At 43.4% G+C, this 24,728-nt stretch overlaps 1 protein-coding gene across 2 annotated transcripts in view; it reads left to right on the top strand.

Annotated features, from left to right (window-relative positions):
* akt1 (v-akt murine thymoma viral oncogene homolog 1) overlaps positions 1-24,287 on the top strand; it is a 34,102-nt gene extending 9,815 nt beyond the window's left edge. For both annotated transcript variants that reach the window (XM_037071809.1, XM_037071808.1), the window contains exons 3-14: positions 11,071-11,199; positions 12,827-12,938; positions 13,233-13,359; positions 14,577-14,708; positions 14,835-14,900; positions 15,446-15,514; positions 15,646-15,771; positions 17,013-17,141; positions 20,069-20,283; positions 20,459-20,546; positions 20,764-20,866; positions 22,361-24,287. In XM_037071809.1, coding sequence (XP_036927704.1) covers positions 11,071-11,199; positions 12,827-12,938; positions 13,233-13,359; positions 14,577-14,708; positions 14,835-14,900; positions 15,446-15,514; positions 15,646-15,771; positions 17,013-17,141; positions 20,069-20,283; positions 20,459-20,546; positions 20,764-20,866; positions 22,361-22,440 — 1,376 coding nt within the window. In that variant the 3' untranslated portion in view covers positions 22,441-24,287. The remainder of the gene's footprint in view (positions 1-11,070; positions 11,200-12,826; positions 12,939-13,232; positions 13,360-14,576; positions 14,709-14,834; positions 14,901-15,445; positions 15,515-15,645; positions 15,772-17,012; positions 17,142-20,068; positions 20,284-20,458; positions 20,547-20,763; positions 20,867-22,360) is intronic.
* The last annotated feature ends 441 nt before the right edge of the window (positions 24,288-24,728 follow it).

Raw genomic sequence — 24,728 nt, forward strand, 5'->3', positions numbered from 1 at the left:
TAGCGAGGGAAAGATGAAGGGGCAGGCAGAGAGGGAGACAGAAGTTGAGCAGCGTCTTTGTGATGTTCCCAGAACATTGCTCAGTGACCCAGTCGGCCTCAGGAGAGCAGATGGATGTTATGTGCGACATGCCACAGAGACCCTCTCACGGTTCGGTTTGGAGCTCATCAGCTGATTGGCTCCTTTGCTGGTCATGCGGCTGAAGGACACCCATGAGCTGCTCCTCCAAGCGAGACCTTGTTGGTGGTCCAGGAAAGCACATGAGACACAGAAGGAATGGAGAGGGGAGAGGAGCATGCATGGGTTTTGTGACACAATAGTCAATGTAGATGCAGCTTTTTTTCTTATCTTTTGAATATTTGTGCCTTCTGCATCTGGTGAACAGGCTTCCAGTAATTCAGCCAGCATTCGTATTTGTTTTCTCTCTGCATTAGTAATCTCAGCATGGGGACCTTGTGTTTTCTGCACAGTTAAATGCTCTTCAAAGGAGCAGGGGCACCTGATTAAGAATGTCTCATGATGCTGCAGTGCTGTCTCAGGACTTCAGGACTTTGACTGGCTGCCAGCTCTGCTGCAGGACTCACCCAGGCTCTTACACATCCCCTCATTATGGCTGTCATGGGCCACACAATGCTGCAGCACACACATTACGTAGTGCAAAACTGTCGCATCTACATTTAGGGCTGCAAATAACAATTATTCATCATTAACAAATAATCTCACTCTTTTTTTCCTGATTAATCTTTTACTGTATAAAATGAATTTCCCAGAGCTCAAAGTGATGTCTTCAAGTTGCTTGAACAGTCAAATACCCAAAGTTTCTCCATTTACAATGATGAATGACAAAGAAAAGCAGCAAAAGCTTTTTCAATAAATATTCTTTTGATTGATTAGTTGATTAATAGTTGCAGCTCTTACTTGATTGTCAGGCTTTTTACACATAACAAGCAAGTCTCAAATTCATATAAAATGACTAAATCAAGTTTAGTGGATCCCAAAATGACTGTTGTCCTGAAGTGTGTGTGGAGATGTCATAGTGATACAGTTACCAGAAAACAAAGTTATGCAGTGATTTGCTTACTTATAGAAATGCAATTGCCTTATATATCTTGTTATAACATTAGCAACTTGTTTTTGTTTTTTATCTGATTTTTTTTGTAAAGTCCAAATTATAAACAGATTCTGCATATTTTTTGATGGATGGTCACAATAACTGATGTCCAATTAGTGTCCAGAAACAAACAAACACAACTTGGGAAACTATTCAGTGAATGTGCTGTCATTTTAAATTCACATTTCAATGTAAAACAAAAGGAAGGAGACTTGCATCTTACTTTTTTTTTTTTTTTTTAATTGAAGCCATATTCTACACATGCAATGACCCATTCACAAGATAAGTACAGCAGTGGAACAATTTGAAGATCTTTACAGTAGTTCTCAATTGATAAACACACATTGTCATTAAAATATATAAAATGAAAGAACGAGATATTTTAATGTATTTTCTTCTAAATATTCAGTTGGCATCAGTTATAAAAATAATTGGAAGGAGATCAGGTTGAGGCATGTTGATGATTTTTTTTTTTTTTTAATCAAATTTAGGAAAAGAGAAGTTGAAGCCTGGATTTTCCTACAGCATTTATTATAACCAGTGAACAATCATGAAAGGGCAATATGTGTGGAAAACAACTAGACTCTAAGTGAGAGATTTAAGGGATTTTTGTGGAGGGAAAACTGTGAATAAACTGGAGGATATTATTATGTGGTGATGGGTAGTTTACAAAAACTATATAAAAAGTTTGAGGCAGATAACTTCACAACAGATGATTCGAACTTTGATGATTAAATACTCAGACTCTACCCAGTTGAGCACCAGCAGTGGAAGCTGAAGTGCCAGGCCGATCTGGGAAAGGAGCCCCTGTAGGCTGGGTCCAGCAGCAGAGGGTGTCACACCGGGAAGCCAGCACTCTGGCCGGGTGTCTGGCCGTCAGCACAGACCCCCTGCCCTGGGTAATGGGAAGCAGTCTTTCTGTTAAATGTGGTGGAGAGAAGTAAATTACTGGGGTGCAGCTGTCGGCAGGCTGGCTGGCTGGCATGTTGTGGGGTGGGGTGGGGTGGTGGGGGGGGCAGGACACTGAAGGAGGTGGCACCTCCACCGCTCGCCTCCTCTCACGGCAAGCCCGCTGTGTGCTTACTTTGCTGTGCAGAGTCCGCCTGCTCACTGCAACTGTGGTGCTCGGTAGCACTCTCCGTCTTTGTTCCTCTTTCTCTTTTTGTCCCTGTCGTTTCCTCTTGTTCTATTCCATACTTACTCCCACATTCTTCCTCTTCTCCTCATCTCTATTAACTCCCCTCTTTCCTCTCTGCCTCTGCCTGCCCCCACCAGCTCACCCCCCTCTCTCTCGATCCTCCCCCCACTTCCAGCACACACTCCTCACCCACAGCCCCACCACCCTGTTGCTAGGATAATGACCCTGCTGACAACTCAGACCCATGGCGGAAGCGGCTATGGACCAGCGAAAAGCTCCCAGTCTCCGACATCAATCACATCACTGGCACCTCTCTCTCGTTTAGGAAGGGTAGGGGAGACAGAGGGATGGAGGGGATGCTCAGCTGTCTGCAGACTAAGAGTTGACTGTATGCTCAGATATGTGCTACATCCTGCACATCAGCTTTTTGTTCTTACTCAGAACATATTTCACAAGTTTTTCAGAGGCCATTCGCAGGGTATTGTCACACTTTTAGAGGGGAGCAACAGCTGGAGACAACTTGTCTTGTTTCCTTGCTTGTTTGATGGGGTTGGGTCTTACGCTGGTCACTGAGAGTTCATTGGCACTAATTTGCTCTAAATAATGTGTGTTTATTTGTTTGCCATGCAGTAACCCAGTTAACTAATCCATGGACTGCTTGTTTACCCAGGGAGAGGGGGCAAATCTCAGCCCCAGTGTGGCAGGGGGGAACTTCCCACAGTGTCTCTATGGTAATCAGCAGGTGTCACTCACCACGGAGAAGAAGTGAGGGCTTTCTTACAAGCGTGAGAAAGAGGGGCAGCCTCCATTGCACCCCCACCTCCCCCTTGCTTTTTTTTCCCTGTTGGGGTAGCAGCGGCAACCGCAGTGACAGAGAGAAAGAGTGAGGGATAAGGGGAAGAGACAGAGAAGGCTACATTGGAGGCCAGGGTGGCCCTTCCCCGCAACCTGTTGATGCTCCTGCCAAAGCCCTGGCAATGGAGTCGCCCCATCCAGCTGCATGGGAGAGAGAGGGGCCAACAAAAGAGGTTTGGTGAGGAGGGGAATGTCAGGAAGACATAAAGAGAGTAGGAATAAAATGAAGGAGCCCAAATTCCTGGACAGTTCAGGATGGCATGTGAGCCTGGCATTGCCTTATATGGTCAAAGCAGAGAGGGGCAAATGGGTAGATGGGTGGCCGGGCAGCAAAAGAAGCCCAGCTTAGAGCTCTGTGGCTCAGAGCAAGGGACAGTGTGGGGCGGAGTTTGTGGTTGCTGGGGCTCAGTGGTGACCCCTGCATCAGGGAGCCCCCTCTCCTCTGGAGCGAGCGGCCCGTGGCTCATTGAGATGCAGGGCACAGGGTGGCAGGCCGCAGCTGCAGCCTACAGGCAGAACCCAGGCAGAAAAGGGCCGAAGAGATGGCGGGGGCGGCTGAGGAAAAACCAACAAAAGACGCAGCCCGCTCCCCCCCTCCTCCCTCGCTTTGGAGTTCTAATTCCCTAATCCTCAACCTCCGCCTACCCCCCCTTGCCCCTTCTCATCCGATTCTCACCACTCAAACACACACACACACATGCACAGTTCATGCAGTTACCACTGGCTCCCTTCCTCTCATCCCCAAGCCATGAATGGCCAGACGGGGACAAAACCCAACAGCAGCCCCCTCAGGAAGTCCAACCACTGGGTGTGGGCACTGAGAGGCGCATTTTGTCTGACCCTCTCTCGGTCTCTCGCTCTCTTGGTCTCTCTCTCTCTTTCTCATTCTTTCTCTCCCCCTCTCTGACTGTGTCGTGTGACTGTGTGTGTGAAGCTTATCTAGTGCCAGATGACTAAGGTGGTACTTTCTGTTTAACTTATTGTTTCTGAAATGTTATTAAAATCCTTCAAAGTAAAAAGGGACAGGGGTGAGAAAGGGATGACGTGCACCAGAGCAGTTAGTTTGGACACATTGTTAGGCACTCTCCTTTTGGGGGCCCACGATGAATGCCACATGATGTGTCTTATTAAAAGCCAACAAGCCACAGCAGCTGGGACCTCAGCATTCCTGTCGTTGTCACGTAGAGACGGACAGACCAGGACGCTCCTCGGAAACAGCAACTAACCTCTGTCACTCTCTCTCTCTCCCCCCGTTCTGTCTAAAACCTTCCACATTTTTTCATTTTATTTATTGACCCCCTCAATGAGCCTGCCTGGCCAGTCCTTACTGTTGAGGCCTCTTGACCCAAGTTGATTGAAAATGGCTTCAGTGTTGAAAGAGATCATGGATGTATATTTAAATCCTGCAAGTCCAGGAAGAATGTGGTGAAACCTTTTTAGAACTTTAAACTTTCAGCATCCAAAATGAAAGATGTCATTTTGATTCACTTTTAAAAGATGTTCAAGAGATGTCGTTGAAAAAAATTCACCTTTTGTTTTAAAGGCTCTCAGATCACAAACCAATAGACCCAGGCATAAACTGTGTATGTTACACACGTCCATAAGAAAACAAGACAATGCTCCACCATGTGCAGCTGTGTCCGAACCTGTTCTCTCCTGTACCTTGTGTGTGTTTGTTTGGGGTATGGAGGGCGTGGCGGTGGCAGGCTGGAGCTGTCCGCAACACACAGACATGCAGCAGTTGGCAAATAAAGATGAATTCTGTTGTGTTTGGCAGCGGTTCTCCGTTCATTATTTTCCACTTTGCCCAGCGCGCATCCCAGACCTCAGCAGCTGCTTGTCATGTAAAGACACTCTATCAGGCCCTGACAGCTCCTCCCATGCACACACACACAGTATGCATGGCTCATACACACTTCACTTGCCCTCGCACCCCCCACTCACAGTCCTACATATGTGGGGAACATATGTAGTGATCTGTCTCACTACCACGCCACTCCTTGCACACTGTGTGGCTTTCCCATCCCCTCTAGTTCTCTCATCTCTCATCTGGTGTCAAATCAGTCCCCCTATTCTTTTGTCCTTCCTCTAATTCGGTTGAGTTCAGCCACATGTCTGCTGTCACACTTGACTTTTATTAGAAAAGCTTTGATTCCGGGACGCAGATCCTTGAGTGGGTTTCCTCGTAGCGAAGTGTCTCTCGGCAGTTACAGTCAGACCTGACACTTGAAACAGGCCTCATCTTATCTAGGTTGTGGTCAGTTTGTCTGTTGGCCAGTTTCCTGTTTTGGAGAACACGTTGACATCAAAAGGCTTTAGTTTACATCAGTGATGATGAACTGACTTTAAAGCAGGAGGCTCTGCTGTGTTGTTATGGGGCCTATTGTCCTTTTGTCAGCCGTCTGCATGGTTTTTCTTACTGTACACAGGATGTAATTGGGGACTAAGTCAACTCTTATAAATGAATGAGGCAGGGCTCATATTTGGTCTTGATTTATTCTGTGGGACTATATAACAGCAACTGTATAGTATAATGCACATTTTTTCACATTTATTCTCTTAACTGTATTTAAGTCAATAATTAAGAAAAACAAAATGTGCAGCTGTTGGTTTCACTTTCTCGTCATGTCAGCACTCAAGAAAGGCCACAGTGTGGAAAGTAGAACTGAATAAAAGTAGAAGAAGGGGAAATGGGTGTAAATAGGAAGCTGACAAGGGTCATCTTTGTTGTTTGTGCTCTGAGCGCAGACTGTTTGCGGGGGGTTACGCTGCATAGACACACACTCAGACTGCCGGATATAGCTGCTTCCACTGTTGTCATGTGACCTGGTTTGTGGTCACAGACGAGGAAGTTGCAGTGTCCTCCTGTCTAGAAAGAGCATGCACCTAGTTACGGATGTGCATTGCAGATGTCGCGTTACACAATATTTCAGTGCCGCATCTCTGAGGCAGCCTTTTGAAAAGTCTGTCTCCCTTTTTTTTCCCCATCCACGCGTGGAAAGTGTGACTTTTCCTTTTTTGCAGTTTTAGTATCACTGTAGTCGTTTCAGTAATCTCAGGAGGAGTTTACACCCCAAGTGTCACATTCCTTGATGTGCTTGTTTACCACCATGTTTGTTTGTCTGGCCTCGCCCCAGTGACCATACAGACCTGTCATAATAATCTTAAATCCCCCTCCAGTCAAAAATGTGTTTTTCCTCATGTTTCCACATTTGGATGTTTGACACTAGAAGGTTGTTTTCACATTTATTGCTCAAATTGTACATTTTCTCTGTGCTCACTGAAGACACTTCTGGTCGGAAATGTAGTAGACTCAAGTGTGAAGTAATCTGGAATTTTTTAATGAGGGAGAAGGAGAAGGTGCCATTTTAGGGAATTTACTATGGTAATCATACTTTTTTCTTCTTGCAAAAAAACAAGTTAGAAAGAGGATGATGTTAAATAAATTTGTTGGTATACCTTAATACACGTGTAGAGGTGATCTTTAATAACATAGTTCTATAACTCAAGCAAGTGACAGCTGTTTAAACACGTCTAGTGACTGAGAATGGTGAGCTGGCATTGTCATCATCCCCACAACCATGTGACCGAGGCCACCTCAGTGTGGGAGAATGTCGAGCTGATACACGCCATGCCACGCGCTGCTGCGTCACGTATGACCACCCATGCTACTTCTGGTGAGTGCTGTGCGTCAGTGGAGCTGGCATGAAAAACCCAGAGCCTTTCAAAGTGGATGTTGTTGTAGTCTGTGACACACAAAAACCTTTCCCTACCCAGAAGGCAGTGTACACACACAAATGTATTTACACACAAGCATACACATGCATACACATAAACACCTGTCCAGGCCTATCAGAGCATCTGAATACTGTAATGTTCAAGTGGTCTGTACTCAGACTGGAAGGGATTTGCTGCATTGCAGCTGCCAAACCAAAACTTTTAAATTGAAAGTTACAGGATTTCTTCTCTTGAAAGTTTGGAAAGTGCCGAAAGGTTAAGTACACCCAAAATAATAATTCAGTCATCGTCTACTCATCCTCATCCCGATGGAAAGTCAGATGAAGTTTCGTAGTCCTCAAAACATTTCTGGAGCTTCACAGCAAAACAGCATTGCAGTGTTCTTCTAAAAAACTGAAGTTGATAGGGACTTGTTTTTAAGACAGCAAAAAAACAGCTGAAACCCAAATATAGAAGGCTCCATATAGCTCTTCTGTCATAATTCAAGTCTTCTGAAGTCTCTAGATGATTTGAAAAGACGTTAATTTTAACTGGTGTGTTTTATATGTTAGGAATATGCTTGAATTCAAACCTAAATGGAATGATTAAGATCAAAACCAACAACTAACCTAAGTTAATATAAACAGCTGTTAAAATAAGCCAAATGACCGTATACATTGAACTCTTTTAAATTTTATTTTTTTCCAATAGCATTAATAGCAACAATTCAGATGTGATGGTAACACATAGAGAGGCTGAAAAGTTTCAGTTTAGGTATCTTGAAAGTGCTTGAAACGAACGGTACAAACCCTGAAGTTTAATTTCTACTAGCGTACGTTGAGCCTTCATCTGGTGTCACGGTGTCAGGTAGGGGGCTCATTATGCTGCCTCTGCATTGTGCACATACTGTCCTCACTGTGGGCTGGCATGAACTATAGCTGGGGGATATGGGTCAGCCAAAACCTGACCACAGAGCGAGGCACCAGCTGGGGCCCAGCTGAGGAAAACAAGGCTCGGTACGTTGGGCTCAGGAGACTTTCTGGCCGCAGTGTGAAAGATTATGGCAACTTATGTTTGTGTTGAACAGGCTCTTGGTTTCACTCTGTGCTAATACTTGTATGGCTACACGTAGTATTAAATAGCACCTCCTCTATGCTCAGATTTTATGCTAAGTAAGGACGTCCAGTTCTCCTCAAGGCACGTGATAAATAACACTCTGCATGTGGATTCTCTGGAGACCATCATGCACGTGTGGGTGACTGATGTGGATGGGTTGATTGGTGGGGCCTGTAGTAGTTTAAAACAGACAAACGACTCATCAAAGTAATTGTGTTACATTGAAACGGGCATGAGGGAAATCTAGCAAACAGATTCTTGCCGCTGTGTATTTCAATTAGGCCGCTACGTGTCAGACAGCTGAATAAAGTAGAGCTAATTTCTAAATGAGCTATGTTTGGTATGAAAACACTTACTCTGCAGAAAACGGGATGAAAAATCTCCTCCTGTGCCACAGTGAAAAATGTAATAACATATTGGACATCTGCTGTGGATTGAAGACTAAAGTATCTTGTGTTCTGGGCCAGATGTTTCCTCTGGTGTTGTGATTGGTGCCACCACCTTGCCAGTCGCAGTAAACTTTTGCACTTGGGTGTTTGCTTTGGATTTAATTAGCTGATGCTCTGCTGGAAGGTGATGTACAGACAGCATGTTTGACAAGGCTTCTTCCTGCTGTATGTGGTCAGCTTCATCTTTTAAGTGCTTTTGCCTTTCCTCCTCATCTTTTATTGTGACAGAGTAAAGCCATATGGAAAATATCCTATTATAATTTGCTGCTCGTGTCATTATTTTCTCAAAAAAAAAAAAAAAAGTAGAAAAGAAGCAGGAAGAGGAAGTTCATAATTTTGAGGTGTCAAAGTGACAAATCTTAAAATCTGACATTCAGCCAGCATTGTAAATTCTTGTCCTCTTCTTAGATATTTTAGAAGGATGTACACTAAAAAGAGGAGACATTACTGGCTCATCGGCTATTGGTTTCATCACTCAGAAGTGTGTGTGTGTGTGTGTGTGTGTGAAGGAGGGTAACAGAAGCTCATATTGACAGATCTCCTACCTCTCCCCTGTAGACACACACACCCTCTCTCCCACACACACACACACCACACTTCTGTGTTGGAGGAAATGGGGCAATTAAGGACAGCTTGCTACAGCTCTGCATGGGGTTAATATGTGGCTCCGTAATTAAAAATAAATTACACTTTTCCTGTATAAATATTCAAGTCCCTCTCCACTGTGTGCCACTGCCTTGTTATGGTATGTAAGCTGTTTTTTTCCCCCGTCTGCACAACATCTGGCGCAACATTTCCTGGAGCATCACCGGAATAAATTGAGTTTAGTCTGCCTATGAGAGATTCATTTGTGTGATGCTAGTGTGTCTAAGTGAATGGGATGGATATGCATGGCTTGAGGTTATGGGTGTTGTCTCGAAAATGGGAATTGTGGAAAGTTTTATTTGAAAATTGAATGCAGGCTTTGACTGACAAACGTCAAAGTCTTTTTGCTGTTCCTCGGGAGAGTTGCTGCACATGAAAAAGGAGTATAAAGCCTTTTTTCTTGGTTCCAGAGATAGCTGCAAAAACACATGATAAATTGCCACATTTGAGGCAGCGGCAGTTTGGGCTGAAGAATAGTATGAAAATGAAACATATGTGTAAAAAGGTCCACTAACCTGCCCTCTGCAGGACAGAATCCATAGGGTTTTGGTGAAAAGTACAAATGGAATCAAATTTGGGAGAAACGCAGCTCAACGTCATGATGCGGTAGCCACTCACAGAAGTCTGTTTTTAGAGCAGCTGATCTACACATAACCAGTAATTAACTGCTTCTAATGGCCATTACCAATAAAATAACTAATTTCACATTTCTGTATGTTAAAAAGATGTTCTGAACCTGTAGTTTATGCATGGCCGAAGGTAAAGAATAAGATGTGGTGTACAAGGACAAATGATTTAATATTCTATATGTCTACTGAGATTTTTTAGATGTTTTAGACTTTGTCCCTTCCTTCTGACCATTGCAGGACATGTCGTGTGTTTATAAAAAAAAGTGTGTGTAGATGCTGCGTTTAAGTCAATGAAAGCATCATGATTTTATGTTATCTTTATTTATCAGCTACAATGTCTCATACTATTCATAGCACACACTTCATATTGGCCAGAAAATGTGACAACAAACATCCACCAGATTGCTTTGTGGTTCACTTGTGTTCTTTGGTGCCTTAAAGAACATTGTCCTGTGAGTAGACGACACCAGCAGGGGCAAACATGTTGCAGATAGAAACCTTCTCTGGAATAGTTGTTGCTCCCAGGCACAGATCCAGAAACAATCATACTGTCTCAGTTGTGTCCCCCCACACCAACGCAAAACTGCACTAATAGCCACAACACCTGATTTGGTCTGAATACAGCCAAACACTACATAAATCTCCAATGGAACTTTCACAGGATATGGACACACGCATTTGATAATGTAGGTGCCCAGTTTTGACATGGGAGAAGAATAAATGATGTGTCTGCTTCTGCAGCACTGATTTTGATACATTTTCTTCTAAACTGTCCTGCTTTCCTCCCGCAGTATTATAGGAGTGCAGTGCTAAATCAGCGGTGTACTCTTTAAGTATACAGAATATTTACTTTAAGTTCAAACTCTTCTGAAAAGAGCTTTTACTTCCCTTCTGGGAGCATCAATTTGGTGTATTTTAACTAACCAATTGAAAAGGTGGGAGGACAGAAAAGTGTTTTGGACAGTTTTGATGTTCCCTTTGAGTCTACATTTCAAGTGACTGCTGGAAAGAGGACAGACTGGTAGGGGAAAGGGTCCTGACTCCTACTAAAACCACCATTTGTCCTGCAGCTGACCTACACTAAAGGAAAGACGGCGACAAGATGGCCATTTTAGGGTGCACCGGTGAACAGCATAGTAATTAGACTGCAGGAAATGTGTCGCACCTCTGGGAATTAAAACTGAAAGAGAAAGGACAACACAGTTTTGCCATTAATCATGAAGCCACAATGTAAACAAAATGGTCGTGCGCCGGTCAGCATTTTGTGAATGTGAACACATGTGAAGTTTCCCAATTAATGCTAATGTGTGAGCAGAAACCCTTTGAAAACCTTGAAAAGTTTGTCACACTTTTTTTTTATTTGGTCTCCCATAACCCACAAGTCCTCTTTCAATCTCTTTCTCGTATCAGGAGAATACATCAAGACCTGGAGGCCAAGGTATTTTCTCCTGAAGAGTGATGGTACATTCATTGGCTACAAAGAGCGACCGCAAGATGTTGACCAGCTGGAAACCCCCTTAAATAACTTCTCTGTCGCACGTGAGTATCTGCTTCACAGAAACCACTGCATTTTTTCCCCTCTGTTTCTTGGCAGCTTGTTTCACGCTTTTTTTTTTGTTTGCTGCCTTCTTGTTTTCACTTGCATTGTTGTAACAAATATGCTCCCACACTTGTTTTGGTTTTACATGCGTCTCACCTCTCTACACACCCTGAAAAAGTAGTTTTAACAGGAAGAAAGTGTTTATGAAATCATGCCTAGGAGGTAAAGAAAAGTGAGTCATCTGTAATAATATGCACAAGTTTCACTTTATCATGGTATGTCACTTTAAATGATCATGAAGAGAAACATTAGCAAATTGGCACTAGTATTGTCTCAACAGCATCACTGCAAGTTTCTTTCAATAGGGGCACTGCTCCAAGGCAAAGCTCTGCCACTGAATGTGCATGCAAGATGTCTGGCTCCCGACATTAATACATCAGCTGTCATTCGTCTTCTCTGTATGTCTTCTCCAAAATTCTCAGTTTTTACATTGTGACAGAAAATATGAACAACAACAACAAAAAAAAAATGCCCGGAGCAGCTCAGCCCACTCCATCTTCACATCAGAGAAAGTTGCTGTGATAAGCTGTGCAGATGACTGCACAGAGCAATTAGACAGCATACTGTTTGTTTAACAAAATGTTTCCTCTCCGACACTCTTGAGTTATCGTGGCTATTAGCTGCTTGATTTCGAGTATTTATCTGGGCTGCGCTCTGAGGCTCTGCCTCCATCAGCGCTGGCTTCGGTTTTTGTCACCACTGCGACCCCACCGCAGAGGACACATGGTGCGACGCTGCTGACGGGGTTGCTGCAGCTGGATTACATATTCACCCTGATGGAGCCATGTTGGATCTCAGTGGTGGTCCACTCCCCTGTCCTCCATCTATCAGACGCAGGCCGTTTTGTGTCACGTTCTGACATATTTGCTGACATGTTTCATTTGGGAACAGATGTTAATGTGAAGGAGGTGCAGATGGAAATCTCTGCTCACTAAACTCACTTATTAGACTGTTGTCAGCCATTGTTTTGCGAACTGCTTATAAGACAATTATTTGCTGCAAAAGTTTAAGAATTGAGAGAAACTGAGGGAAGGATGTGATTTTTGTTTTTAATAAATCTTCGATAATAATAAGTGAGAGTTGTCCATGCCAATTTGACTATGTCAACTAATATGGTTTTGGCTTTGGTTTTGCTTTTTTATTTTAAATTTAGAATCTTTTTTGTGCAGTCTATTGACCATCGATTAAAAGAAAAAAATCAAAAAGCAATATATTTGAAGTGCCAGTTGCAGAATTTCAAACTGAAATGAATATATTTATCTTTTATTAATATTTGCATTTATTATTTTTATTGACTCTAATGTTCTGTTTTATGTGATACTAGGCAGATTCCAAATCATAGACCAAACCTCTATTAGCAAATGTTAAGTTTTAAAGGAGCTGAAAAGATCTGAGTTGTTTTCCTCCACCTAAGTGCACCTGTTCTTTTCCAAATTGGCCGACAGTGTCTGTTAGGTTGGCGATAAAGATAAATGGCTATAACTGTGGGTCTGTCTCTCTCCTCTACTCCCCTACACATCGGCCCCTCTCGCCGTCTCCCTTCCCTTTCTCCCCGGCTGTGGTCAGAGTGCCAGCTGATGAAGACAGAACGGCCCAAGCCCAACACATTTATCATCCGCTGCCTGCAGTGGACCACTGTCATCGAGCGCACCTTCCACGTGGAGACCCCCGAGGAGAGGCAAGTGAGAAGCACACACCTCTCGGCTCGCAGAGCAGTAAAACACAAATCATTTACACGCTAGAAATCAGTTGAGCAGTTTAAGAGGTCTGTTTTATTAACATGTAGAAGCACGCACAAACATACACATTTAATCATCGTTATGCACTCGCACAAGGTCCACTGGCTATTGGCAGAGCTCATTCTTGAAATTGCCTTCCTGTTGATAAGAAGACAATTACGTGATTGGGCTGCTGGGCTTGCATGATGGTAAATGGGCTGATGTAATCTTTCTGCTGCATGTGCCTCCCTCAGGGAAGAATGGACTAAAGCCATCCAAGCAGTGGCTGAAGGCCTGCAGAAACAAGAGGAGGAGATGATGGACTCCTCACCGGACCCCATGGACATGGAGGTCTACCTGACCAAAATCAAACACAAAGTGGTACGGCCCATTTGCACTCTGCTGTCTGTCTTCTTCTCCCCACATTGACACATGTCATTGGCCATTACCATAAACTTTAATGGTCCAGTTTTTAGTATTTAGGGGGAAAAAATGTAATGGATGATATACAGGATTATGTTTTTAATAGTTTATAATCACCTGAAAATAAGTATCTTTGTGTTTTTGTTACCTTACAATTAGCCTTTTATATCTAATCCATTATATCTATATCTGTGGCAGCGGGTCATCTTGGCACTTTCCACATTTCAGCTTTTTAACTTTTAACTCAACCACATTTATACATCCCCACCCTGAGTATATACAAAACTGCTTTAAAAAGCCTCTGTGATCAGCTCCCAGTAATTTTGTAGCTTCTTACTGGATCTTTGTGGTTTGAAGTTTAGTTTCTCTCCAGTGCACTCTGTCAGATAGCTGCTGCTGTTTTACTGTTTCATGTTTTGGGACTTTTGTTAAGTTACTGCTCGTGAAAAAACCCAACATTTCCTGATTTTGTTGCTTTATAATAAAAGCTTTTAAATAACTAAATAACAAGGGACTTTGATTGTGAGCTTTGTTGGCAACTATTATTCAATGGTTCTGTGGAGAACAAGAGTATTTATAGCTGCTCTGTTAACCACTACACAAGACAGGAATGTCATCAGACATACCTTAAAGCAGGTAGCCCTGCTGTAACAAAAAAGCAAATCCCTGCTGCGCTGTGCTGACTTACCAAGTCAAAACCAAGTCAAGCCAGCATATGTGTACATAAAATCCCACTGGTCTTCCAAGTTGACCATTTCTCTCCCCCTCCACCCTGCCTTACACTCTACTTTAACCCACCTTCCTTTGCCTCTCCCCAGCCACTCTCTACTTTCTCAACATTAGCCGTGGGTGGCTTAGCACCAGATAGCGTGTCCACCAGGTTTCACAACCCCCGCATGTGTCATGACTTAAAGGTCTAAGGCCACCGGATTGGATGTCCCCCACACAACCATTTTCAACATTCTCTTCAGTGCCGGGGTCAGAGGTTAACTGAGACACAACCACATATAGGCTAAACCGTTAGAGGAGTGAAAATTGCATGCTGGGTGAAATTGTGCCTTAAATGCTTCTATGATGTTGTCAGTGGGTCGGTGTGTCCTTGCTAGTTAGAGCATGAGTTTGTTAATGCTTCTGGTTGTAATCAGATGCCGCTTTCCTCTCTGCCTGCTCTCTAGACTATGCACGACTTTGAATACCTCAAACTCCTGGGAAAAGGCACTTTTGGCAAAGTTATCCTGGTAAAGGAGAAGGCCACAGGACGCTACTACGCCATGAAGATCCTAAAAAAGGAGGTGATCGTAGCAAAAGTGAGTGGATGCCACAGGGTGGGAGAAAGACACTTTAGGGGGAGGGCAGTGGAGCACATGACTGATACCTAAATGGTTAGCCATTGTGAAAGTTGCACAAACACTCTTTATGGCTTTTTTTTCCAGGATGAAGTGGCGCACACACTCACAGAGAACAGAGTCCTCCAGAATTCAAAGCATCCGTTCTTGACAGTAAGGAGCCCCTTCGTATACCTAAACCAAACCTTTTTTTAACTCACAGAGATCCTCAGAAAACCTCTTCAATCTAACCCAGCAGCATCCATTCAGAAAAAAAGGGGGGAGTTTTACCAGGAATGTTTTGAGGAGTTGTTCTTACAAAAGCTGCAGTCGAGCTGGGCCTTTTTATAGTAACTCTGGACTTTCTTTTTTTTTTTTTTATCTATCAGTTAACTCTTTCTTTCTATGGATGAGGTGGGCTGAAGTGAAAACCTCCTCCAAAATGTTAGAACTAAGTGGTGGGTGGAGGCAACACATAATGCAATGAATGGAACCTATGTTTTCCGTACAACAGTAGTTAAAAAGCACACGTGACACCTTATGCTGTTTTTTTTTTTTTTTTTTTTTTTATGTATTATTCTCTAATATGATTTTCTGTGTTTCAAAAATATAATCTAAAGGTCAATGCAGCAGCTGTAACAATCAGCTGGTTAAATGGCAGCTTCCTCTTGTATTAGCTAGAAAGTTCTGCTTTGAGCATTCTCGTTCTCTGTCTACAGGGACTGAAATACTCCTTCCAGACACATGACCGCTTGTGCTTTGTTATGGAGTATGCAAATGGCGGTGAGGTAAACGATTTTAACCACTACTAAATCTGCACCTTTACTCGAACAGAGCTATCGTTCCTGTTTCCTCTGGACTAATCCACTCCATCTTTCATCTGTCCTCTGCCTTCTCATCTCCCTCTGTTTCCCCCCAGCTTTTCTTCCATCTGTCAAGGGACCGCGTGTTCTCAGAGGAGCGCGCACGGTTCTACGGTGCAGAGATAGTGTCAGCGCTGGACTACCTGCATGCCGAACGAAATGTGGTCTATCGAGATCTAAAGGTAGGTGGAGAGATGCGTCCTCACTGTCTCTCATCCTTGCTGTCAGCCTCACTCGTCTCTGTCTTTCTCCTTTCACCCCCCTTCCCTTCATTTCTTCCCTGGCAGGATATAAATAGGGTTTGCCTCCATCCAGAGCAGTGGCAGTGGCCAGCGCTTATTGATCTGCCTCCCCCAGATCAGTCTCCAGACCTCACTGCAGCTGGAGGGAGGCTCTGTCCATACGCTTACTGCAGCTAGACAGAAATAACCACCAGTCCGCTTTGAACAGATCGCCACCGCCTCCCGTTATAGTATGCATACAGTGTTCTTAGTAGGTGATATTGGTGCGTGATTGACGTCATTTTATAAGCTGGCGGTACAGCACCGTTATTCGACAAACACAAAATATTTCATTATTGCAAAGGTTTTAGCTGCTCCTTTTTTTTTAATCTTTGCTAAACAAAACACTAAAGATGGCATCATAGATGGATGTTGCAGACTGATAAGGACATGTTTTGGTTTAGTAGGACTGTAGGGGGGTTATCGGTGTTGCAGTGGGCATCTGTAGTCCTACTACTTCCAGCTGAGAAAACCAGTCAGGTCAGCACAGCACTCTCCCTCCCTCCCTCTCTCCCTTGGGTTTATGAGGCAGGCTCCCAGCCTGCTAGGGTTCTCCTGAAAATGCCAGGGTAGCAGGATTGGAGGATGTGCTGACTCTGGCCGGGCGCTGCTGGCCACGTGTGAGCTACAGCTGCCAGGTGACTTTAACTGAGAGGGAGAGACAGAGAGGGAGGACACAGTGATATTCAAAGGCCATGCAATCTCAGGTCATGATACTGAATGATGCACATTCTTAAGGCCTTTAGGTCAATTTACCTGTGCATTTAATAATTAGGTTTCCATTCATCTGTGTGCAAGAGAATTTAGCATTTTTCAGCCTTTGAAAATGGTTTTCATTCTTTGCTTTGGCAGGAACAAATGATCCTTTTGGGGGTTAAGTAGCAATCAGAAGTAACTAGCGCTTGAACAATTATGTTATGCCACATCCGCTCAAATTTTCATGATTGTAGTTCATGGAGATGGGCTGATAGAGATTTTATGCGCTTGCCCACTAATTTAATAGGAACATGACACCAATGCCTGTATTTTTTTTTTATTTTTTTTTTACATTTACAAATGAATATTCACAATCCTCCCAGAATTATTGGCTTGAGTCCTTTTGCAATGATGATAACATCTGTCTTCTTTCTGTTTCCCCTCAGCTGGAAAACCTCATGCTGGACAAAGATGGACACATAAAGATCACAGATTTTGGCCTGTGTAAGGAGGGGATCAAAGATGGCGCCACCATGAAAACTTTCTGTGGGACACCAGAGTACCTAGCACCTGAGGTATCTACAACAGTTATTTAGTCTACCTGGAAAGACTTTGCTTAACCAAAGGCAAATGGATGACAAACGAAAGAAAGAGCAAACGTGAAGAAACATGTCCTTTGAACCTCTGTTCCCTGCATTCATTATGGTTTTTTTACTTCCTTGTTTCCATTATTTAATAAACAAAACCAAAGTACGATCATTTTACTGAACTAGATAAAGTGTAACAACATGTGGATCCCAAATATGAATGTTCCTCCCATCACGCGTGACATGGGTAGATTCCGAAGAAAAATGCAGCGTGTGTTGTTTGACATCAGTGGATCAGAAGCATGTGGAGGAAAGGGCAGCTGTCCCAAAATGCCTTTCTAATCTCCAGCTGAAGTCTGTGAGTTAATGAGTGTGCTGTGTGCCCAGGGCAGGGCAGCCTGCTCTCATATTTGCAGTATGGGGAGGGGTGTGGCTACTTTGTATTGCGTGCAGGTATGACAAGTGTTGGAGTGGGCTGTGTAACCCGATCGCGCATTGTGAGTGTTAGCCGTGGTGTGTGAGTAAGTGTTTGCGCTTGCCCCTTGCCTGTTGCCGTAAAAATGTTTTCCGGGAGAAGGGGTGTCCATGTTGACACAGTTGCCGTATCGTTGTTTTTAGCCTCCATTTGGAATTTTCTGGTAGGGGGAGGAGGAGGGGTGATTGGCTGGCAGCTCCTCAGGAAACGTGAGCTTCCGCCACTGGAAAAAAAAAAGAAGAAGACCACATTGGCTACAGCTGTTGTGTGGTACCAGGGGAGACACAGCCCCACTGCTGCCCTGGATGCCTTGCTTAACCTGGGCAGAGCCAGAGCAGTGATGCTATCCAACAGCGCTGCCTCAGCCTAACATGTACCTGGGTTCAGTCAGGCAAAACCTGCCTCTAACCATCAGCACCAGGAACAGCAGCATGTGAATATTAACTCCCTCACACCTGGACAAACATTGAGAAAAAAGGTTCCCCACCTGTCCATCCTGAAGTCTGTCCAGCCCACTTTGCTCCTCCACTTTGTAGCAGAGTCTATGACAGCTCCAGCCTCAGCAGCGCAGAGCACAGAGACATCAGGGGGCGTTACCATGGCAACAGGGTCGCTGACGAGCGTCTCTATGGAGTGCGGGCCAGGCAGTGTTACAGGTTGTTCTGCAGTAAACAATGACCTTGTTGTGTGTGCTGCACAGGAATGCTGTAACGTCTGGGAATATTCCACCCAGAGCAGAGGGGGAGAGACGGAGGGAGGGAGGGAGAGGGAGAGTACAGACCCAATCTGTAAAAGCCTCACCAGTTTGTCTCTGGAGTAAGGAAGGGGACAAATTCACTTTGTCACTTTTATTAAGTGCTTCGAAAGACTATATAATCATTAGCTGAAGGCTTTAGATTTAAGTGATCATCTACAAACAAAAAACTGTGGACAGGTTTAATCTTATCTGTTGAAAGTGATCAAAATTCACAAGTTGGGGAGATTAATGGCTGTCACTGCTGAACTTTGCGAGCAAGAAAGTGCAGTATACAGAGCAGAGCTCCAGAGCAGCAGCAGCAAGTGTTTGTGCCTTCATGCGCCCTCTCCTCCCTCTCTCCTTCCCCATGTCTCTGCTCCTTTGGGGCAGTGTAACAGTATTAGTTTGGGGCTGAGGCCCAAGCAGGCAAGCAAGCAGTCCTGGTTACGTATATGAGGGATGAGCTTGGCTCCTGCGCTCCTGGCAGCTTCACAGCTGTGGCGCTCTTCTACATATATGGGGCAGCTGCGGGCCCAGCTGTCGCACGGTGTGAATCACACGACAGCAGCGCTGGAAATAGAGACGGCCCAGTAATCCTAGCCCCACACCGGCTTCACGTTACTCCCCCTGCCCTCCCAATCTTCCTCCTCCTCGATGCTCACCACTCACCGCAGCGCCAGGCGGAGTGCCCACAGACACGCGCACGGTCCTGTGCACGTGCGTACACACAAAGTCGTTTTGTTCCTTTTATGGACACATCCGTCCATCTGTTTTCAGGACCCTCTCCTGGTCTGTGGACTGTTGTGTCCATATCTAATTCTGTTAATCCGCCCACGTCTTTTTACCTAAGTGTCTATTCTTAGGTCTGAATCGCCGCGCATCTCGCTGCTTGAGGATTGAGAGAACAGACTGTTCTCATTGTCTTGATTTCACCTTCAACATCCGCCTGGCGAGGTAGAATCCAGTACACGTCCCCAGAGACCTTGGAACAACTCTGCTCAGCAGCACATTAGTCATGCAACAGGTTGCAATGTTTTGTAAGCACAACACTGGAGAAGTTTGTCTCATTAAGAAGAAGTCATCCTATGGAAATAAAAAGACTAAACATTTCCCTCCACGTGACTCTAGTTGAGTTCATCGAGCGGTTTGTTTGTAAGACTGGTCCGTGTTTGTTGCCACACATTTGCTTATTTAAGCGACCCACAACTCTGCTGCTTGTTGATGTGTGTGTGTGTGTGTGTGTGTGTGTGTGTGTGTGTGTGTGTGTGTGTGTGTGTGTGTGTGTGTGTGTGTGTGTGTATGTGTGTGTGTATGGGTAAGGCCCTGTGGTGATTAAATATGCAGGGCTCCAGGGGAAACTCTATCCTAGCTCCTAATGTGAGATGTGAGTCAGTGTTGGCTGAGGTGGCCTCAAAGGCCCAGACCAGGGGGGAGAGCAGGTGAAATTTGGTGGGGCTGGGGGTGGGGTGATGGGGATGACCAGTTGCTTTGGTGTTGGTATAGTCACCCTAAAGAGCTGTTGTCTCCACAGCGCTCTGATGTCAAAACATTATTTTCCTTTGGTTTCAATTTATTTTTCTCCTATAATAAATAAAATTGAGTGTTGTTGTGTTAAAATCCTGCATACTAGAATAGCTAAAAATAATCCTGTGCATCCCAACAGCTGCATTGAATAAACTTCCCCCTCTCCTCCTCATCCCCAAGGTGCTAGAAGACAACGACTATGGCCGTGCTGTGGACTGGTGGGGTCTGGGGGTGGTGATGTACGAGATGATGTGTGGCAGACTGCCATTCTACAACCAGGACCACGAGAAGCTGTTCGAGCTCATCCTCATGGAGGACATCCGCTTCCCTCGCACACTCGGCCCAGAGGCACGCTCGCTGCTCTCTGGCCTTCTGAAGAAAGACCCGATGCAAAGGTGAGGAGTCCATACTGTTGGATAAACATTAGCAAATCTCAAAGTGGGACTTATCTCATTGTATATGGCTTACAGAGGTTTTTCTTATATGAGCTTATTGAAAAGTGGAAATGAATTAATTTGGGAGTGGCAGCTTTCATAACACATCCTGAGTCATTTTGCACTTGTCTTCCAGGTTAGGTGGAGGGCAAGATGACGCCAAGGAAATCATGCAGCACAAGTTCTTTGCAGGAATTGAATGGCAAGATGTTTATGAGAAGAAGGTTGGTTTCTAAAATGCTGAATGTTCTTTGTCATATCTGAAAGGACACCTAGCTCAGATATACATAATGTCTTCAGCCCTGGGATCAATATTGTTACGTGATTTGAAACGACACCATCTAGAAACGATGCAGATTGTCATCAGGAGGACAGGTGTTGTCGAACGGATTGACAGTGCTGATGTGCTGATATGTTTGTGTCTCTTCTGCCCTCCAACAGCTGGTGCCGCCGTTTAAGCCCCAAGTTACCTCGGAGACGGACACACGATATTTTGACGAGGAGTTCACAGCACAGACCATCACTATTACGCCACCCGGACAAGGTAGCACCAAACCATAAACACACTCACTTACTGTATACTTGATATGACTTCAGTTAAGGTCTGTGTTGTGGAGCTATATGCTGTTTGAATGTGACAGTAAGATGAGAGAAGATACACTGCCAACTGACTCAATTATGATGATAAATTTCACTGCACCTCCTGTGAGAATTCATTAAGATTGAGAAATTACACTGGAAAGCAATTCAGGAAAATGGCATTTGTTTTCATGTGAAAATCCTAAAATGATCATCACTGTTTTCTTTCGGTATTCATATGATATATTGAATTGCAAGCTCATATCAAAACTTTAAAGCAGAACAAAATCCTTCAGTCAATGTTTAACTGGAGTATTTTCTCAGTGCAGCATTCTTGGCATAAGACTTTGATGAGTAAAGGAACTCTTCTATAGGCTGGTGAGGCTCCCTTGAGAGTAGTCCTCCCTCTCCTGGAGAGTCGGTGCAATTAAAATGGAATCATCAACTTCATGTGTTTGCAAGGGATTACACAGAAAAAGAAAACTAAAATAAAAGTAGATGGTATGAAGTGGATTATTGACACTGGATGATATTGACAAAATCTAAAACGTGGATATGGTGGTTCAGCATTAACTGTTTACTCAGCAAAGTTCAGAAGATTGTGCTGCATACTGTTGGTGTAATGCATCTTTTTAAGACAAGGACAAGTACAGATTTTACTGAATATTATGATAAGCAACCTGTAAGACAATATCAATCTGATATCACAATGCAATATTGTGTTACCCAGCTATAGGATTATATTCTATAGCTATAGAGATTTGGAGCCCCTTTTGAAGCCCTGATGAAGACCTAATGCTTTTTAAATAAATACACTAATAGCTTTTAATATTTCCTTCCTCATTTCTTGTTTGGTATGCCTGGATTGGCTCTGATTTGAAGTATCCTTCAAGTTTTTTGGGACTTTCATGGCAACTTTCAACCCAATCCATCCAGTAAAAAAATAAGTGAGAATCCACGTACATACAGACATCCCCAGAAATTATCCAATTCAGCTTTCCAGTTCAAAAAGTAATCAACTAAAAAGTATTTGGAGTACAGCTGTAGCTCCTGACAGTTAAATTAATCCACATGAACTGGGGGGGCCTAGGTAAGTTGCTGTGGAATTACCCTTTAGTTAAAATTCTTCCACACTACTCTGTGTGTGTAATTTGATAATCCCCAATATCAATATATACGTTGATTGCAATTTTTCTGGAATATCAGTTAGGAAATTGTTAATAGATCAAATAACCAGGCAATAATAAATGTGTCTAACCCAGTAAATTAAATACCAGACAAATAATAAAAAATTTACATTAATAAAATGATTAAACTAAATTTTATTTTGCCATAAGACAATCCTGATCATTTATTTTCAACATCTCAAGTGGTCTGATAGCAGCATGGTAAAATCTCTGTGAGTAGACAGAAATACATTATGATGTATATTAATATGTTGTTTGCCCTCTGTCCTCAGATGACAGTATGGAGTCATTCGACAGTGAGCGGAGACCCCACTTCCCCCAGTTCTCCTACTCTGCCAGTGGGACGGCTTAAACGACTCTCATGCATTCCCCCACGGTCCCATCATCTCCCCTCACCCCCACCCGACTGCACTCTCAGAAGACCAGGGGGCCGCAGCCCCCTTCCTCCCAGCATTGTCTGCAGATGCCGTCGGTGGATGTAACATTTCCAATCTGCAAGTTGTGTTTTCCAGGAAAGAGGAAATTCAAGACAAAACAAAGATAACTGTGGTTGTTCTGTGAGGCCTTTTGAAGACTGACCACGCAGAGAGAGAGTTAACACTACCCTGCATTTCCTGGTTGTTATGTTGTATACTGAGCAGGCATCCTTACACCATAATGAATGAGGAAATGTAGTTATGCACAAATTAGGCCACTGGTATTTAGAAAAGGGCCTTTTTTGTATTAAAATATACAGCTGAATATCAACCATTTCAAACAGAGACAGGCATCCTGTGGACCAAAACCATCATGTGAGCAGAGAGTATGTTGTGTGTTGAGTGGGTAATAAATCCGTGTTTTCCTCTCTTAAGACTTCTGCACCATTCAAATTCAGACTTCCTAAAAATTTTGGCTTCAAAAGTGAATGTACCGTATCAAATAAAGTCGATCTTTCTGCATTCTTATGTGCTGATTCTCCTGCAACTCAAAGACCATCTCGTGCACAGGACTTGTATCACTTTTCTACTCCCCTGATGCAAAACTGACACCAATTTGTCTGTTGTATTATCGTGCTACACTGTGATGAGTCTGAATCATTTGTACATCACAGTCCGATGTGAGGAATGCCAGACTTGCAAAGAATGCAGAGTGATTAATCATTAAAAGCTGGCCTGCAATGGATTCCTCCTCACTGTCACTGAGAGACCCCCAGTTTCCTGTTTTACGATCATAAATAGCTCCTCCAGCCCCCCTGAAGTAAGTGCTTATAGTTCCCGATGCCTTCTTATCTTGATGCTGTGCAGCCGACACCTCCTGGTTTCCCTCTGATCAGGGTCAGTCAGCGCTGACCCATCAGATCTTCTCTCCTCTGGGTTTTTCCTCCATGTACAGTACAGTATTGGGTGTTTTCCACCCGGTGCATTCACTGCAGCCTCAATGAGGTCACTTTAACATAATACACTTCTTTAGGATTACTTTGCAAACAAACTGGGCTTCAGGGGAAATGTAACACACAAAGTCATCTTTGACTTGCTACTTTAGGGGACTTCTGCCCCTTCACGAGCTTCTGAGTTATTTATATGAGACCAGCATTGACTAAATCGAGTTTTACTGTGCCAATGATATGCACTTTTCTGCCCCAAAATGATTGTATTTGGACTCTTATTTGTACTTTTATGGTTGATAAAGACTAAATTAGCTCCTTTTTCTAATATAAATTCAAATGTTGTGCATACAAATGAAACAATTGCTTGTTTTGAATGATTACTCCCCCTTCACAGACGGCTGAGGCTAAACGGAAACTCTTGGGAACTGAAATTCTTCTTTCAAAGGTGTACTGAGAAGTTTCAAAATAAAGCGCTTCAGAAATTTTCGAGATGACAGATAATCACTGTTGAAAAAAAAAGTGCATCATACGTTCTTGAATGTAATGGTTTTTATGATGTTGTTTTCATTTCAATCGTTTGCAAACATTTTTTGTTCAGTTTTGAATCTGATTGTTACTTATTCCTATGCACGCTCGCCCTTTGCTGTCACCTTCTGAAAATAGGGAAATTCATTTTATACTTTTTATTTTTTATTTCAACTTTTGTTTTGTACCTTGCCCTCCCGTATTCCTGAGACTGAGGACACCAGCTTTAGTAAACAGATAATATAAACTTTGTACACTGTTTTTACTTGTTTCTTTCAAAATTGATGAAATAAAAGGTCTTAACAATGCGCCGTGTGGACTTGACTTTTATTGTGAAATCTTACAGCTCTGCCCTTGAAGACAAAACAAATGAGCTCAAGAGGCCAGAACAAAAAATAAATAAAAAAATGAAATTGTTTGTTTGTTTGTTTGTTTTTTGCGCAAATGCCCTGCCCTTTCTTTGAATTCACAGTAGATCATCTTCCTAAGCTTTTGTTTTTATTTACTATTTGATTTCTTTAGCTCACTTTTCACAACTTTTGTGCCTAAACAAAATAAATGACACTCTCTTTGACAAACTAACTGACAAAACAATTTCATACTGTTTTACTTTGTCTTCAAGTGGTGGACCCTTTCTAGCTCCAGAAGGTGTTCTGGGGACTTATTTTCCTCTGAGAGCAGCTTGTTTACTCCGTTGTGGAAAAGATGAATGTCTCTAAGTTTGTATTATTACCTCAGTCATTAATATT

This window comes from Acanthopagrus latus, chromosome 16 (assembly GCF_904848185.1).
Source record: "Acanthopagrus latus isolate v.2019 chromosome 16, fAcaLat1.1, whole genome shotgun sequence".
NCBI classification, from domain to species: domain Eukaryota; kingdom Metazoa; phylum Chordata; class Actinopteri; order Spariformes; family Sparidae; genus Acanthopagrus; species Acanthopagrus latus.